The sequence below is a fragment of the Miniopterus natalensis genome, chromosome 4, assembly GCF_054644295.1.
Source record: "Miniopterus natalensis isolate mMinNat1 chromosome 4, mMinNat1.hap1, whole genome shotgun sequence".
NCBI classification, from domain to species: domain Eukaryota; kingdom Metazoa; phylum Chordata; class Mammalia; order Chiroptera; family Miniopteridae; genus Miniopterus; species Miniopterus natalensis.
Window position 1 is genome coordinate 46,512,364 of NC_142084.1, and position 18,220 is coordinate 46,530,583.

Consider the following 18,220-nt stretch of genomic DNA (forward strand, 5'->3'; position numbering starts at 1 on the left):
TAACTAGAAGGGAAGGAAAGAGCAAATTTAAACACGTTTCAGATGGGAGCTCGTTTATCCCATCGGCTACCTTTCAGATAAACCTCCTCCTACAATGGCGCTTGCAAGTGTTTGATTTGAAAGCCATTTCTTGAGCGAAGGAAAAATTAAAACCCAGAGATGCATGGCTTCTATGTTCAAAACAGCACACGGTTCTTAGTTCGCAACACTAAGGGTTCACGTAGATTTTTGAAAGGTTGAAAATTTTACTAAGTAAATTTTTACTGGTTATCTTTCGAACTTTTATTTAACACTTAAAAAAGCAATTTAACTTTCTAAAATGTCTCAAGAGGAAAGAGGCCAAGAGAAAAAGAGCCTCATACTAGTGCAGTTACAACAGACAACAAACATAGCAAGCCCATCACTGAATCTTGAAAAGACGAGCAGTTGATGGATCTCTCCATTATGGAAACTGGATACGCTACATTAATATCAGTATATACTTAAGAAAAATATTATTTCTATCCTTTCTTGTTTCATATTTCTGGCATGCTAACATACATAAAGGCAACATTGACCCTCAATATGGCTTTGTTTTGCGATGTACATTTTTGCCAGTTTGAGAAATTTCACTTATTCCACAAACATTCACTGAGTGGCCATTATGTCCTAAGCATAGTACTAGCCATTGTGGATAAAAAAATGAACAAAATACAATCCCTAACCACAAGAAGCTTACAGTCTACTGGGGGAACACTTAAACTAACAATGGAAAATGCCCTAACAGAGGTAATAATAATTGTTGACACATATTGAATTAAGAAATTTATATTTACTACTTCATTTAATGACCACATTATTGTCATTTTATAGATGATGAATTTGGGTCTTAGAGGTTAAGTGACTTGCCCAAAAGCATTTAGTTAAAAATAGGAAGAAAAAGGATTCAAGCTCAGATCCCTTGAAATCAAAGCATTTACTGTAAACCTTTACATGATAGCTCTTCAAAGAACTGTGGAAGCACAGAGAAAGGACCCCAGTGGGGATAAGAAAATTAGGGAGGGATGGCAAAGACGGTTTTGAAGATATTTCACTTACACTGAGTCTGTAAAAGAATAAATGAGTAGCATCCCGAGCAGTTTCGTCATAAATTCTTTAGGAAAATAAGTTAGTTTGCCAAAGCAGATGCTGGAATTGCCCTAGATTTATTTAATAACCTGTAGAAACAACCACAAAAACATTCTCAAATAATGATGGACACTTTCACTCTTCCTATTGAATACAGCAAAATAAGATGTCGAGCTGCATAATAGCAGAAATGGCTGGCATTTTAAAAATCAATAGAGGGCAGGCATTTGAGAACAAGGCAACGGTGATGAGAGAGTAAAAGCCCTTCAGGGCTGTCAGCTGGGCTGGCGCCATAAGACCATTGTAACAGGTGAGCACTCAGCAGGCCTCATGCGCTGACACAGCCAAGCAGGCCCGCTCCACACAAACGCAAGGCCAATGGAGCACATTTTCCAGATCGACTAAAGTGAAGAAAAATTTTAACAAATTAGCTCATCTTCATAACTAGGTGCAAGCAACTTCATTAAATTCTTTTCTATATATTATACTACTTAGGCCTCACAGCAACCCTATGAGGTATGAGTTTTTAAAGTATCCCTATAGGCAAGAAAAAGAGGTAAAGAGAAGTTAAAGCATGAAGCTACTTAACAAGAAAAGAACTGGATGGCATCTGTTACTTTATTCTTTCCAGTGACAATCATGTGTCCTGTGCCCCGTTGCCTCAGAATCATGTTTTCAATTCAATAAGCATATCTTAAGAGCTTACTCTATATAAATCACTATGCTGGCAATTATGGGCAAAGAAATAGAAAATATATGTGTCCTACCCCCTGAAGAACTCCCTATATGAGTCTCTCTGCTAGAGAATTACCAAATTAATCCTTCATAATATGATAAAGAATGATAATGGGCTAATGCTGGGTTTCTCAAACTAGTGTAACACTAATTCCAAGATGAGCTCCTTGGAGGAAAAAAAAAAAGGCTCCATGGTGAAAGAAGGCAGGAAACTACCATCTAGTGTACATCTGACTTGGAGATCTGAAACATATATTGGCATATTCAGGGCTCTCTAAATCCTGCAATCCACAAACCTGTTTATCTTTGTTCATCGAACTTATCAAACCAAGCTGAACCAATGTTCCGTTGAATAGACTTCAGGAAAAGCTGGGTTATGTGTCACTCCTTATATGGGCTATTTTTGCATTTGTCAAAAATATCTTTCCCAGAGGAAGTGACTGTGAAGGCAAGGATTTCACCCCTATGCTAGGCCAATAAGGGAGATGCTAGCAGATGATCCCTTCTCCACCTCTCGAATCAGTTTCCATAGAGAGCTGCCTATTTTGTCTCAGCATAAGATATAATGTTAAGGGCCAGCCTAATTTCCTCTCTTCCATTAGCCAATCACAAATCAAACAAGTACATTATTTCTGGCAAGAGCTGCACTGACTCAGTCGGGTCTAAAAATAACTCTTGACCACATGTAATACATCTAGATCCTTCTCCAGAATCTAACATCTATATTCACCAGCTATAAGGTGGTACTCAGGTGTAATCATTTTCCACTAATACACACTGATCTGGTATGAAAAGAAGCCATATAAAATAACCAAAATCCCCACTTCTTTCTTGTTTGTTTTTTATATAGAAATTTTGCCAGTATTAAATGTTCCATCACAATATTTGGCAAATGCATACTGGCATTCATAGTCTTTAAATTTTAACAGATTTGGGGAGGAATCGGTCCAAAATAATCATTCCAGCCTTTGAGAGAGAAAAATCTTTTCTCTAAAGAATGTTTGTAAGATAGCATTTTAGTTATAAATCAGATTTACTCCCTAAGAGCAATCTTAAACTACATGTAAAAGAATGAGTATTTTAAACAAACTAATCTTAATTCAAGTTTAACTCTGGGAGGACTGGTCTGGGAATATGGATTCCATTGCTTTGACATAAATGAAAAAAGGTTCCTGTTAAGAGTATTGCAATGACAAATATGCAGGCCTAGGGGAGCAAATGTTTGGGTTTGAGCACATGAGTCCCTATGTGGAGAAATATTTTTGAAGTATAAAATATAAAACAAACATTAAAAAAAAATTGGGAACATGATGAGGCCTGGCAGGTATCATATCTAATGGGAACACATCTGAGTACTTAGAATCAGCCAAGAGGCCAATCTGAGTGCAAAGACTCAATCTTAGCCCAGCCTTCATCCCAGTCCCCCATCTGGGGTCCAGCGTCACGATATGTGATATGAGTCTGGTGTCAAGACTATTTGCAGTTCTTCTGAGGATGGCTGATATCCACTCCAATAGATTTTTGCAGGCCTCCAAAGTGATACAAAATGAAAACTAAGGCCCAACATTCAGCTAGTCAAGAATCAAGCTGATTCCCATGGTATCATAACAGAATAAGTACAGACAGACCTCGCTGATCAATTCCAAATGGAATTTTCTCTCCTTTTTGATGAATTCTAATGTAGAATATCTGAGAGAATGAATCTTTTTCAGGAGATGAGTTCAAGTTCAGACCACAGCCTGGTACCAAACGAGAATGATGATCACTTCTTTCTGCTCAGCAAGAGAGCTGGTGGTATCAACAAACACATTCTGTCCATAACCCACTAATCTAAACAAGTAAACCTCTCACTTGCCAGTTCTACCACAGGGAAAGGCTTTCTGTGTTCATGTTGTTTTGTTTTGGGAGAGTTTTCTATTATGATAACTAAATCCTTACACATTTGCTACATTTTTTTAATCCAAAAAAAAATTTAGATTAAGAAAATTAACAAACTCGATACCACTCTCTTGCTGGAAAGAAAAAATGAATATGGGCAACTTCATCCAAATTTTAGTCAAGTAAATGAATTTGTCAAGCTAAATATCATTTCCTACTAGCTTAATCACAAATGTTATTTCAAACAAAAAACAGTACTTATAAGGTGAAAATAGTCACGACAGTTGCCCTCTTTCAAAAGCAAGGGGGCTCTTGAAACGTACAAAATGTCTATTCATTGTATTTTTATTTACTTACTTATTTATTTATTTTAAATATATCTTTGATTTCAGAGAGAGGAGGGGAGAGGGAGAGGGAGATGGAAACATCAATGATGAGAGAGTCATTGATCGGCTGCCTCCTGCACGCCCCCTGCTGGGGATAGAGCCCGCAACCCGGGCATGTGCCCTGACAGGGAATCCAATCCTGACCTCCTGGTTGGTAGGTTGACCACTGCGCCATGCAGGCCCAGCTGTATTCTATTATTAATATCATGAACTTAAAGTTCACTACATTTAACAAGAAATTATAAAGCACGTATATAAAAAACATTTCTGAGTTCACCTCTGTAAAAAGAATTAAATCTGTGTATTTTGTGTTTACCAGGAATAGAACATTTTTAAATATTGTGTTATTCAACAAATGACTAATTTTTTTTCATAATGTGTACTGAGTGCCTGCTGTGTACAGATCTGGGCTAGGCGCTGGAAATACAGTCCCTGCCTCATAGAGCTTGCAATCTAAAAGAGAAATTTACAAATCATGACAAACCATACATTCCAGATATTCAAGTAAAAGAATTAGTTTTCATTTTCAAAAGCATATGACATTCCAACAGTAATAGTTAATATTCCATTAGATAATTCTAATATTACATTTAATAATTCTAATATTACATTAGAATTTCACTTCTAAACTTAAAACAAGACAACAAAAGTGAACATTATATTTCATATAATCTCCTTGAAAAACTAGCCAAGATTAATTTAGTAGTTTCTTTACTATCAGAAGACTAGGTTTTTTTGTGTTTTTTTAATGTCTCTCTTGATTTCAGAGGGAGGAAGGGAGAGAGAGAAACATCAATGATGAGAGACAGTCATTGATCCGCTGCCTCCTGCACGCCCCCTGCTGGGGACCGAGCGGGAAACCGGGGCGTGCGCCCTGACCGGAATCCAACCCTGACCCCCGGTTCATGGGTCAATGCTCAACCACTGAGCCACACAGGCTGGGCAGAAGACTAGGTCTTAAGAGCAGAAACATAATTTTTAAAAAAGCCCCAAGAACACTGTTCTAAATACCTTTCATTAATAGTAAATGAATCACATTTAACATAAATTAAAATGTGCCTTAATATACTCAGGAGGAAGATGCATAAGAGAGCTATAAGGGAACATCATCTGAAATAAAAACCTAGTCACCAACCACTCATCCCAAGTATCAAAATCAGAAAGAAAGAAAAAAAAAGATGGACTATTCCTTTTTCCTTAGAAAGGTCGAGTCCAGTTTCAAACTCTGAACGCCACTTTCCCACCCTGGCAGGAGGGTCCGTGGGTCTTCACCTGAGCACCCCCTGGCACCCACATGCTCGCGTGCCTCACACACGTGCCGGGAGAGATGGGCCGGCAGAGCCTGCAGGATCCAGGGAAGCTGGTCCTCTGGAAATTAGGGAACATACGATAAACGACTCTTCCTCTCTCCTCTAAGTCGCTGCCTCCTGCACCTTAGCTTTCTACTCCTCTCCGCACAGGTTCGGTTACTCCCTCGGGTCGGGGTGGGCGGGCGCCGCAGTGGCCGTGCCCGCCGCACGCTCCCGCCTCCATCCCTCCAGCCCCGGCCTAAGCTCCCCTAAGGTCCTGACGGCGGGCCGAGGGTTTGGGGCTGGGGAGGGAGGACAGCAGAGGCTGGGACCCGGCAAACCGCAGGGCTCTAGGTCAAGTTCATCTCCGTCTCCATCCCTCCGCCTAATTCCCACCTTCCAACCCAGGCGCCCTTTTCCACAAGGCGCCCCTGGGCCCACCTTGCCCTGTTACCCCCGCGCCACTAGTCCAACCGCCCGCGGGTCTCCCCAGGGTCGGCAGCGCCCTTACCAGGCTCGTGGACGCCGGGGTTGTCGGACAGCTCGATGACCAGGAGCTCCCGGCCCTCGAAGCTGCGCCCCACCGTGTAGATCCTGCTGATGGCGGTGCACTGCAGCCACACGGACACCAGCGCCTCGCGCAGCTCGGGGTAGCGGTGGTACTCGAAGGAGATGCCGTCCTCCTGCTGCAGCCGCCGGCGGCGCCTCATGCCCGCCGCGGGCGCCCCGGGCTCCTGGGCTCCGGCGCCCAGCAGCCAGCCGCAGGCGGCCAGCGCCGCGCACAGAGCCAGCACCGCCCGGCCTCCGCGCCCGGCCATCGCGTCCCGCCGCCGCCCGTGCCTTCCTGCGCCCGCGGCCTCTTTTGTCTGCCCGGCTCGGGGTCTGAGCGGGCCCGCGCTGCGGGAGGGCGGCGAGCTCCGCAGCAGCCTCCGCACGCCTCACCTTCCCGGCGGAGTGAGCGTCGGGCGCGCGGGGGCCACCCAGCGGCGAGCGGCGCAGCGCGGGGGGGGCCGCACTACCCGCGCCAGCCCAGGGCGCCGCAGGAGAAACCACTGCGGAGGGGCCGCGCCGCCCGCCGCCGCGCTACCCGGCGGCTCGGAACCGCGTCAAAGGCCGGGCCGCCCGGGACGGCGCCGGCGAAATGACAGCTGCCGCCTGGGGCTGGGAACGTGGTTGTCACTGAGACCCAAGATGCTGCGTGTGGAAAAAATACTCTTGGGTTGTGAGTGGAGCCTTCTAAAGTGACGTCTCGTCCGAGCGGACCTGGGCTTCCATCCTGATGCACCGAGTTAGAGAATATTCCAGAAAAAAGAACCAAAGGGAAATATTGGCAACCATTTGCCTTCTCCCCGTGATGTATCTTTAATAGCTGCATGTATAGTTCAAACACAAACCCAAGGGATGGATTAGCATTTATTGCAGGGTCTGGCTGGCAAACTGAACGCTTTGATTTTGAGGGTTAACAGAATTTTTTGGAAAAAAACATTCTATCAGTTTGCAGATACCGTTGTGAATTGTATTTAAGCACGTTCTGGATTCTTCTACAAAAAGAATAATAATAAGATACAACTCTGGAGGTGTGCTAGACAAAGGACTTGGTTTGGTATTAAGATTAAGTCTTTCAGGAACAATTTATCTGGGTGGTTCTGACTCAGGGGATCTTATCAGGTTGTAACCAAGATGTTGGCCAGGACTACAGTCACTGGGAGGTTTGATTAAGGCTGGAGAAGCTTCTTCCAAGAAAAAATTAAAAAGTAAAAGATTAAGATCCAGAGACATAGAAGCATGGAACAGACTGAGGGATCTCAGAGGGAAGGGGGGGAGATTACTCAAAGAATTTATATGCATATATGCTTAACCTATGGACACAGACAATGGGATGAGGAAGGCCTGGGGGTGGGGCGGATGCGGGGTGGAGGGGATCAGTGGGGGAATAGGGAACATCTGCAATACTTCCAACAATAAAGATAAATTTTTTTTAAAGTAAAAGATTAAATCCTATTATAGAAAGAAAACGCTGATCATGAGAGATAATACCTCCATTCCCCTCTCAAAGTTATCATAAATATATAAAATCATTTACAGCTTTAAAAACCCAGCCTTTTGACGGGATTGATATCCCCGAAGCAACTCTGGAACAGATGTTATTCTGATGAGGTTGCCGTTTGCATTTGAGAACAGCACAAATCTAAATAAATAAATAAATAACCCACTGGGTATTTCCACCAAGCAGAAAAACTGGACACTGTATAGGTAATTTTTCACATTAGACTTTTCTTTCTTAACTTGCTCTTTTTTCACCTAACAATGCATTGCACTAAATTTAAAAAATAATAATAATTCTCCTAGAATAAGATCCAGATATTTAAATGATTTCAGTGTGTGTGTGCGTGCGTGCGTGCGTGCGTGTGTGTGTGTGTGTGTGTGTGTAAAATGCAGCTGGAGAGGCTGGTTCCCAATCCCCCTGACTGTCTACATTTCCCACAACCTCATGGATCTTCTTTTGGGGGTATTTTGGGGAAAGCTGCCACTATAAAAACATACCACTCAGTTGAATTGGGATCCAACCATGTTCCTTGTCAATGTAGGCAGAGCTGAGAACTGTGTGTTTTCCACTATGACCAGGCTGTGTTTGATTACATGGTCCAGAAGTTTGAAACCAGAGTTATAATTATGCTTCTAAAATCAGCCCAAAAGAGCAACCTTGGAAACCTAGAAAAAGAAAACAGAGTAGCTAAAAACCAATGACTTCAGAAGTGGAAGGCTAAGGTTTTCATGTTAGCAGTTTACGTTCACCACACTCATTTGTGGCTAGGAGGGGCATATCAACTAGTAACTACACATGTAAACAACATATTATTCATTGAGGTCCTGTGTTGCCCTTCAGCTGTCTCTTTAAACAAAGGGTGTGTTTTCTATTTTCTCTCATATCTCAAGTTTGGCAGAACAATATTTGCCGGAAGCCGTTCCATCCTTGCTGCTTGCCACAGTCCTTCAAGGAGGAGACCTCTGCACAGCCAGTGCTCCATGGCCCTTGGTGTGTGGCATGTCCCTCTTCCCGTGCTTGTTCCCCTTTCTGACGCTCTGTGTCCTTACCCGAGTCACTGCACGAGAAAAGGGCATTGCCCTAGCTGGAAAGTTTTCCCTTGCAGGGGAGTCGGATAGAACTGGAAACGACAATGATTCAGTAAAAGCCCCAAGGAGTACGGGGACATCCTGTGCCGCTTGTGAGGAACTCAGACTGTCAGCAGAAAGCTTAGGACTTGTCAGGCCCATTACCGCAGGAAGCTCCCCACCGGGGGCGAAGAGGCCTGGTCGGGGCCCTGCTGCCTCGGCCGCACGGGGCCATCCGCAGGGAGGCCACCAGTGAGTCCCCACAAGGAATGGATTACTGGGGATGTTTATATTAATGGAAAACTCTGGGAATCCCCACAAGGAAAGAGCAGCCTAGGAGAGAGATGATTTCAATCTACACCTGAACCCCTCTCATACACAGAATAGTCATACACAGAATATTACAGTGAGGACGGACTGCTGCAGGGAATGTCAGTGGAGAGACTGAGGCTGGTGCCAGACAGGCCATAGCTAAAAACAATCCCACACAAGCCATAGAACCCTTCCTTAGGGCTTGCATAAGCTTCACATAAGAAAAGCTGGCTTAGTTATTCCCCTTTTAGCTCTGTGGTAGAGCAATAAAATAGTAACTTCAGAATATAAATAGCAAACTAGAGATTAACCTGTAGAAATGGTCTATAGAAATATAAACAGTAGATAAGACAAAAATTAACATACCTAAACAGATGTAAATTCTTTAGCAAAGGTCAGGTAAGAAGGCATATTCATTAGCTGTGAAAGGCCAAAACAGAAACCGGAACATAGCATGATGTCATGCTGTTTAACCAGCAACAAAATCGAATAGTATAAATACAGTTGTAACAAGGCAATAAAGAGGAAGCTGATTGTCCTGATGCTCTGAACGCTGTCTCCGCATCCTTCCGTCATTCTTTGCCAACACCGTCCACACCTTTGGGGACCCCTGGACCGCTGGGGCTGGACCCCAGCAAATGTTCTAATCCCAGCTCTGTTGTTTCCAGAAATTGCTCAATAACATCATCTGAAAATGAGGGACACTATGAGCATTCCATAGTGCTCGCTGGGGGTGGGCAGAAGAGAAGTGAGTGCTCAATAGATTGAAGCCTTCTGTGTCCCTTCACTCTTGGCTGGGACAAACTCTCCAATCGCAGTACCCTCTTACTGGCCACTGCAGTGCCCATCAAGGCATTGCTGCTTCCAAATCCTTCCTCCAGCCTTCTGACCTCCAAACACCAATGCCTGTCATTCCTTGTTAGCATTGAAGAAATTCTCTTAGCCAACCTCCAGTAACCATTTCTCCATTCGCACCCTGAAGTGCACTGACGGATGCCCATGTACCCGACCAGTGCTGTGGCTGTTCTCTCACCTCTCTGATTTCACTTATCACTGGGTTGTGTGCCTACCAAGAGTCAGTCAGGTGTGTCACCAAAATGTTCATGCCACTGTTACTTGTAGCTGTGTAATTAAAAATTAGATAAACTGATAAATACAAGGGTAGAAAAAACTTGAATGCTTTTGGAAACACTTGAAATTTTAAAATTGAATTAGATACAGGTGAGAAAACAGTGAAGGGCTGAGAAAAATTCATAAAAGTCTCTCAAGATTCTGTTCTTAGATTGGTTCAAAAACTTGTCCCTCTACTTCAAAGAAACTAAAACTGATAATGGTAGAAAATGCATTATAGTTAAAAAAAAAAAAAGAAGAAAAAAAAAGAGGACTTGTTGCTACCATCAGCAACGAACCAATGGATAAGTATATGCTTATGTTTTAAGTTAAAATAAATTATTAAAATTGTGTTTGGACACTACATGGTTTTATGATTCTCTTCTTTCACTAATTTTTTCCATTAACCAACCCACTTCCTGTTCCAGTTGTATTGGTTAAGAGGGTAAACATTTACCATAACAAACAGGGAACAACCAAATGCATTCTGGACATGCTGCTTGAATCAGCTGAACAGCACTTCATCTACAAGTGTCACCACCTGCATTTCTAATTACCAGCTCAAATTAAATGTGGTCCAAAGGGTTTACATATCATTGTTTTTCTACAGCTCTACCCTGTACCAATACTCTGTATCCCAGTGGCCACCCCAATCTTGCGGACCTCCCAGCAACACTGCCCAACAAAAATATAATATGAGCCGTATATGTATTTGTAAATGTTCTAGTAGCCATGTTAAAAAAGTAAAAAGGAACAGGTGAAATTAATTTTAATAATAAATTTTATTTAACCCAATATATCTCAAATATTATCATTTTATCTGATAATATAAAATGTATTTATGGAATATTTTTTCATGCTGTCTTTAAAATCTGTTGTGTAATTTTCATCATAGCACAGCAGCATAATTCAGACTAGACGCATTTCATGTCCACACATGACTAGAGGCAACTGCATTGGACAGCTGACAAATCTTGCTGCTTTATATTCTTATTTTCTAAAATGATCCCTTCTGCTTTATCTTCAGTTAGTAACCAGCTATTTCTTTGCCTGGACTACAGCAGCATCCTCCCTGGAGATTACTCCTCTCCACCTCTGGTAAAACCACCTTTTCTGTTGTTCACCTTGAGTACACTGTGCAGCCCCCTGTGATGTCCTTCATTCCGTGGATCAAAACCAGAGCCGTGATCCACTTCCTCAGAGAATTTCATTATAGAGCCCTAGGAAACCGTGCTGCTTGTAGCAACTCCTGCTTCTTTCACAACTTCATTCTCTCTCTCAAGCTATTGCTTCCAATTCCTGCAGCACCACCCTCCCAACTTCAACCACATTTATATCTACATGCGCCTCGCCTCCCACGCCGGCTTTCCTCCTCCCAGGCCAACCTTATTCCCTAGACCCGCTCCTGGGCCCCTCTTCTCCACCAGGCAACCTTTCCCTCTCCTGTACTGTCAGGTCCTCTCTCCTCTTTCTCTTCTTGCATTTCTCCCTTTGCACAGTTCTCTCTTATCCTCTTGATAAACAAACAGAAATGTTTACTTGACTTCAGTTTCCCCATTAGTTATTATCCAAACACCCCAACTTTCTCACCTCTCATTCACTCTTCTACTTAACTTTTACTCTATAGGTTCTACTCATAAGACTTAACGCTCATTGACCTTTCTGGGGCTCCCTCAGGGTCCCACACTTGGTCCTTTGTTCTGCTCTATCTTCATAGTCTGGCTCATGGTTTCAATTATTACCTCTCTGCTCCATGTTTATAGCTCCCAGGGTTAAGGGTCCAATACCCATTCCTCCCCACTGAGACACAGGGAGCAGCCTGACTTGTGTGTTTGCCCCCACAGCCCAGCACAGTGAGAGGCACACTCATAGGTGTTTGCTATGTCTGCAGATGAATGAATGAATGAGTCAAATCTGCTTCCAACTTCTTTCTGACCGTGTTTTTTTGTTTTGTTTTTTTAAATATATCTTTATTGATCTCAGAGAGAGGAAGGGAGAGGGAGAAGGAGAAATAGAAACATCAATGATGAGAGCATCACTGATCCGCTGCCTCCTGCGGGCCCCTGTCTGGGGGGTGGAGCCCACAACCCAGGCATGTGCCCCAACTGGGAATCAAACCGTTATCTCCTGGATCCTAGGTCAATGCTCAACTGCTGAGCCACGCCCGGCCAGGCTGACCATGTTTTTCATGCTCTGCTTACTCAACAAGCTCCTCTGCTCCCACACTCTCCTGCAGGAACCCTTTCCTGACATGACCCAATTACCACTTTCCTCTTCACTCATCAACCACATTTGCCAAGATGCTTGCATGTAACATAAGTTACTTGCCAAGTTTCTTATTTTATCTGTGTAATTATTTAATGTACTTCCTACTTCTATCTACAATTTTTGGCCTGTATTATAATTTTAAGTCTACCATGTCACAAATAAAATATTCAGAAGAGAAAAGTGGATTTCCTATGATGCTCTTACCTTTAAAAATTACATTACTGAAATGAAAATCAAATTGCCAATTTCCACTGGATAAACACCTCAAAGAATGATTGGTTTTCCCTTCAGCTGCTGGAAGCTGACCAACACAAACAATGCATAACAACTTTATGATGTAAAATGTTAACAATTTATGGTGATCAGAACATTAAGTATTATGTAGATGAACAAAGAAGTACAGGAATCATTCTTTATAATCAATAACCATGTCTTATCTATTGTTACTTTTCAATCTATGCTATTTCTTATACCTTTTCTAATCTCAAGTGTCCAAGAAAGAAAGCTGTTCACCTCTTTGTTTTATACAGCATACAAGATATCAAGGTAAAACAGTCTCATATGTGTAAAAGCTGCTCATTTCCCTGCAGGGTTACAAAATTATAAATGTATGTAAACATGTTGTGTCCACATATATGTGTTAAAGAGTGTCCTGCCTTGACCAACACTTTTGAAGCCTCTCTGCTTTCTAGATGGACTGAGCCAGGTGCTGAATGAGGTCAAAATTAAGGCTAATTAATGATTCATATACACAAAATAGTCATGAGGATGTAAAGTACAGTCTAGGAAATGCAGTCAATAATATTGTAATAACTATGTATGGTGTCAGGTGAGTACTAGAATTATTGGTGAGATCACTTTGTAAATTATATAATTGTCTAGCCACTATGCTGTATACCTGAAATAATATAAAATAATATTTAATGTTAACTGTAATTGAAAAATAAAATTTTTAAAATGACTCATGTACCGAGAGAAAAAAACAAACAAATCCCTAACTCATTACCAGAACTGCACCCTTAATTTCAAAGACGCTTTGTGGATCACAAAAACCCCAACCCCACTGAAGAAATGACAGCTAAAATCATCCTAGAGGTGGGTGAGTGGTCAGTCACAAAACTGTTTGCAAAAAAAAAAAAAAAGAAAGAAAAAGGAATGCTCAAACACTATTCACCAATAACTATGAATTTAACATAGTACCATTACATAATTATCGCTATTGTGCATTTCAGTGTCAATTGATCAAAGTCTTGGAAGTTAAATCAGGATTCTCCTAAACCCTAACCACAACACCTGCTTTGGCCACTCTGTTGAATAGTAACTCATATGGAGTCTTGCTCCAAGTTAATGAAGGTGACGGCTTGGTTTGCTCCGCACTTGGCTGCTTGATCTACTCCAGGGTCCTTCATCCAGACATACGTAACTTGGGAAAGGGCGGAATCCACTATACTACCCAGTAGAGGAGGGGCCAGGAGGTGTGGAGTGCAAGCTTCCTAGCAGATTCTTGTTGGCGGGTTAGTCTTAGGCTTCGGGGCCTAGTTTTGCCTTCTTGTGGGTGATTTAATGGATTGCCTCTTTCAGGAGGAAACCCTGTGGTAAAAGGAATAGAGTTCAGCCAAGAACCTAGATGGAATTTATGTAAAAGAAGAGTGGGAGGGTGAGGAGGGAGGGAGGGAGGGAGAGAGAGAGTGAGAGAGACAGAGAGAGACAGAGAAGGAGGGGAAGGAGGGGGAAATACGAGGAAGCAGAGAAGAAAGAAAGGCAGTTGAAAATCAGCAATATCTCTATTCAAGAGCGTTAGGAACTTTATAAAATGTCATCCACTTTGGTGTGATAACTGTGGGAAATTTACCTTCCTTATAGATGAATAGTCCTAAATCCAGTTGAGGAATCTCTATATCTTATTCAAGATACATAGTAGAATAACAAAAATAAAAATAAAACATAACACTTATAAAGTATTTCATTGTTTACAGTGTTTTGCCCCCACTTTCTAACTTCATTCTCACAATGACCTCATTTTATTATGCACATTTTACAGAGAATTCAGAGATGTTAAATTCCAAAGCAAGGATACATGAGGTCAAAGAGAAACATTGTTAACTTGAAGATATATTTTAGAATTATTCCTTCATCTAATTTTTTGGATCTGAGCTGATTCTCTTTTAGGAAAGCATACTATAAATCTGACATCTTACCACGTTACTAGGAGCCAACAGCAAATTGAAGTTCTGTGTCCCCCTCCCACCTGTGAAGAAATTATTATTCTTGTACCTTTACCAACTATAAAATGGGGTGTCTTTAACAACTGAAAACTGTGGTGGTGGTGTTCATCAGATTTAACTTAAATTGATATACTCTGCTATTTAAAAACAAGATTCTAAAAATGGAATAAAAAGATAATATAATTATTTATAAAATGTGTGCTAGTTCCTAGTAGCTAGGGGAATGGATTGCTTTATAGGGCTTAATTTTTCCACTAATTGATATATCCATATTTGAGAATGAAGTTTTCAAATGAAGATCAAATGCTATACTCTCATCAAATGTCACAAAGGATAACTGTTTTCTCTTCAGCTATGAGATGCTGGCCATCTTATAAATTTTAAAAACTTGTAAATAAATAAGGTCTTTATTTATGGGATGAGTTAAGTTGCACAGTGATAACTCTAAACATTACACAGATGTGCAGAGTGATAAACTAATCTTTCATTATGATCGATAATCATATCTACTTGGGTCTTTCATACTCTGATCAAAGGCTGGATCGCCCCTACCACCACTCCCACTTTCCCAAAAAACAAAAAAATAGGTTTTCTCTCAGTCTACTTCATCTCAGGAATGGCCTCATTATGTACTTATTCAATAAAATTTCAGTTTACACTTCTGATCTTCCCCCTTCCCTCACATCAGCAATTTCTATCAATTCTATCATATATATACATGATATAGATAGATAGATTCCACTCCTTCTTGCCAAGGCCACTGCCGCTACCCTAATCTAAGCCACCACCTTCTCACATGAATCATTGCAGTCACCCCCTAACTCATATTTCTGCTTCTATACCTGCCCACCTGGAATTTATTATTCACACAGCAGCCAATTTTCAAAATGCAAATCAGATTATATCACTCCAGCAGCTTTCCAATGTTCTTGGAATACATTCCCAACTTCTCACCATGGTTTTCACAGTCCTATGGATCTGTCTCCTGCCTGTCTCTCCCGTCTCCTCAAGTACCACTCTCTCAGGCTCCTATGTGCAGCAGGCACTCCCAAGTACTGCCTATCATATCTTCCTGTTCATTTCCTTCATCACGCTCATCACAAAATAATGTTTCTTCTCTTATGTTGCTTTCTTTTCCTTCTGGAAGGTGAATACCTTGAAAGTAACTCATAAAAGAGAGTCAGTAACTACTTGTTTAAAAAATGAGACAGCCCAGCCGCCCTGGCTCAGCAGTTGAGCATCGACCTAGGATCCAGGAGATCGTGGTTCGATTCCAGGTCAGGGCACATGCCCAGGTTGCAGGCTCGATCCCCAGTCCAGGGCGTGCAGGAGGCAGCCGATCAATGACTCTCTCATCATTGATGTGTCTCTCTCTCTCGCACTCTCTCTCCCTCTCCCTTCCTCTCTCTCTGAAATCCATAAAGATATATTAAAAAAAAAAAGAACATCATTCCTAATAACCTTAATATCTAATATCTTTGAACTAAGCACTGTACTAACTATTGGATTTAATCTTCTACCCTCTGACCACATTTTACAAGTAAGAAGACTAAAATTCAGAGAGGTTAAATAATTAGTACAATGTATATAAATAAGAAGTGCTGAAGTCAGGATGGTGGAAACATGCAACATTATTTCCATGGTATATTGTAGGGCTTCCAATTCATTTAGTCATTCAACAAATTTTTATTTAGAATCTACTATATGCTAGGTACTTGGTAGTTACTTTGGTGAGATTTGGTCAGTGAAGAATATAACATTGATTAGCATATAGATCCTGCCAGAGAGGAGCTCAGAGCTCAGTCTCCAGTGTAGAGACTCAAGATTGCCTTGTCCAATGATACGTGTGTTCTCTGGCTAGAACCAATCACCATGCATAGAAGTGTTTATTTCAATCGGGATTTAGCAGAATTGAAGTCTGGAAAAAAATATGCTGTTAAAAGTGACTTGTGGAATATTTTATACACTTTGAAAAAATAAATACAATAAATGTCCTATAACTAGATTGGTTAAATCATTAATTAATTTACATATTCAGAACACACCACACCCCATCTGCTTGGGAACCCACCTGTGGTGGAAAGTGTTACCAAACCCAGAGTCATTAAATCTTCCTGAATGTGTAGAGAATGGAGGTTTGGCTGCCACACTGCTCAAAATCCCCATGAAGGATCCCTCCAAGCTTCAGTGTTTTACTTGTTCAATGTTTTACTGGTTCCTTGCCTCAGCAAATATTTTGACTCCTTAATTTTGCTTATATTTAATTTAACACTTTCAGAAACCCTAATAGCCCAACTACTGTCCCTTCTTTAATCCACTTTCACTTCTTCCTAGGAGCCAGCTGCCTCCCAGCACCTCTGCCCTTCCGTTAGCGGTTGAATTCGCCCAGCCCGGGTGTCTATGGCTAACCTATGCTTGGCGGGCCCGCCGGCTGGGCCAGGGCAACAGCACCGAAGAAAAGAGGCTCCAGTGACGGGAGTGCCTGAAAGAGGAAACAGAGCAAGTGAGAGCCAATCCACAGGTGCTCTGACGGAAAACAAGCCACAGACCCCCACAATCCTCCATTCTTCCCCCTCGGCTTGCCTCTTGTGCTTGCCTCAGAGCAGGGCTCCCTCATCTAAAAGGCTTCAGGAACAAACTCGAAAGCGCACCAGGAGCTAGCTTTACTTCTCCAACTTCTCTCATCATCGCCCCCATAGCTCCCATTCATGCAGCATGTGTGGTATCCCATACTCTCTTACCACCAGGTCTTAGCACATACTGTTCCCTTTACTTGGATTACTCTTCCCTTTATGCCACCGCCACCCCCATTTCTGGGTAACTTTTCCTGCCAAGGTCTCAGATTAAGCATAACTTCCTACAAGAACCTTCCCTAACAGCCTCCATCAAGGAAGATACTGCTGCTACGTGATCCCAAACTCCCTTGTGCCTCTGTCCCTTCTCAGAGCTTTTTAACAATTGCCTATTTAGTCGACCATAATCCCCCCAATACTGTACTAGAAATTTTGAGGGCAGTAATTATGTCTCTCACACCTCCTAGTATAGCCTAGGGCCTAGGAGAGTTCACACATAATTGAAACTAAGCAAATATTGATTGACTGAATGAATATATAAATTCTTAAAGAGATCAAGCTATGCTCCTCAGTTGACATCTGATAAGTCGAGCCTCAACAATTAAAAAGTAACCTGCTCAAAAGCTGCATTCATTCAGCTGCAGCCACTTCCATAACTGCGGGAGACAGCTCATGGGTGAATGAGGGCAGATCTGAGAGAAGAATTGTTCCGAGCTTGAGGAAGAACCCATCGCCACTGCCTGCTTCTGTCAGTTCACATGGAAATACGCCTTGTAACCAAAGGAAGCCTGGAATACAGCGCTACCGACTTTGAAGTCCTAGTAAGCGACTTACTCAGAACTTGCTCTGTTGCAACTCAAACTAAATTCAAAATGGTATAAAAGGAAGAAAAGGGAGGGAGGACACATTAACTCACATAAAGAGAGCTGGCCTCTTCCCCAGTTCTTCCCAGGACTCCCCCAGCATTAGGAATCTCCACCTGTCAGCCACCATCTGCGGGGCACTCTCTTGCAGAGTATAATGAGACCACTAACTTCTCTGCAACTTAGGCTTGCCAATAATTCAGTTTAAGATTGTCTAAACTTTTGGGTACTAGTAGTCTACTAAAATTCTTCAGTTTTTCAGACATATATTGCTATTAATTCAGGTCTGTAACTGTGATCCTCAATTTGTGCAGCTGAACTTTAAATGAAGACAAAAAATTTTAATTATGTAGAACAAAT

At 42.0% G+C, this 18,220-nt stretch overlaps 1 protein-coding gene across 1 annotated transcript in view; it reads right to left on the reverse strand.

Moving 5' to 3' along the window:
- The window catches only part of CPE (carboxypeptidase E), an 80,550-nt gene extending 74,337 nt beyond the window's left edge, over positions 1 to 6,213 (reverse strand). Inside the window, exon 1 of the mRNA XM_087816519.1 lies at positions 5,907 to 6,213. Within this exon, the coding sequence (XP_087672645.1) occupies positions 5,907 to 6,213 (307 nt within the window). The remainder of the gene's footprint in view (positions 1 to 5,906) is intronic.
- Between the last annotated feature and the right edge of the window lie 12,007 nt (positions 6,214 to 18,220).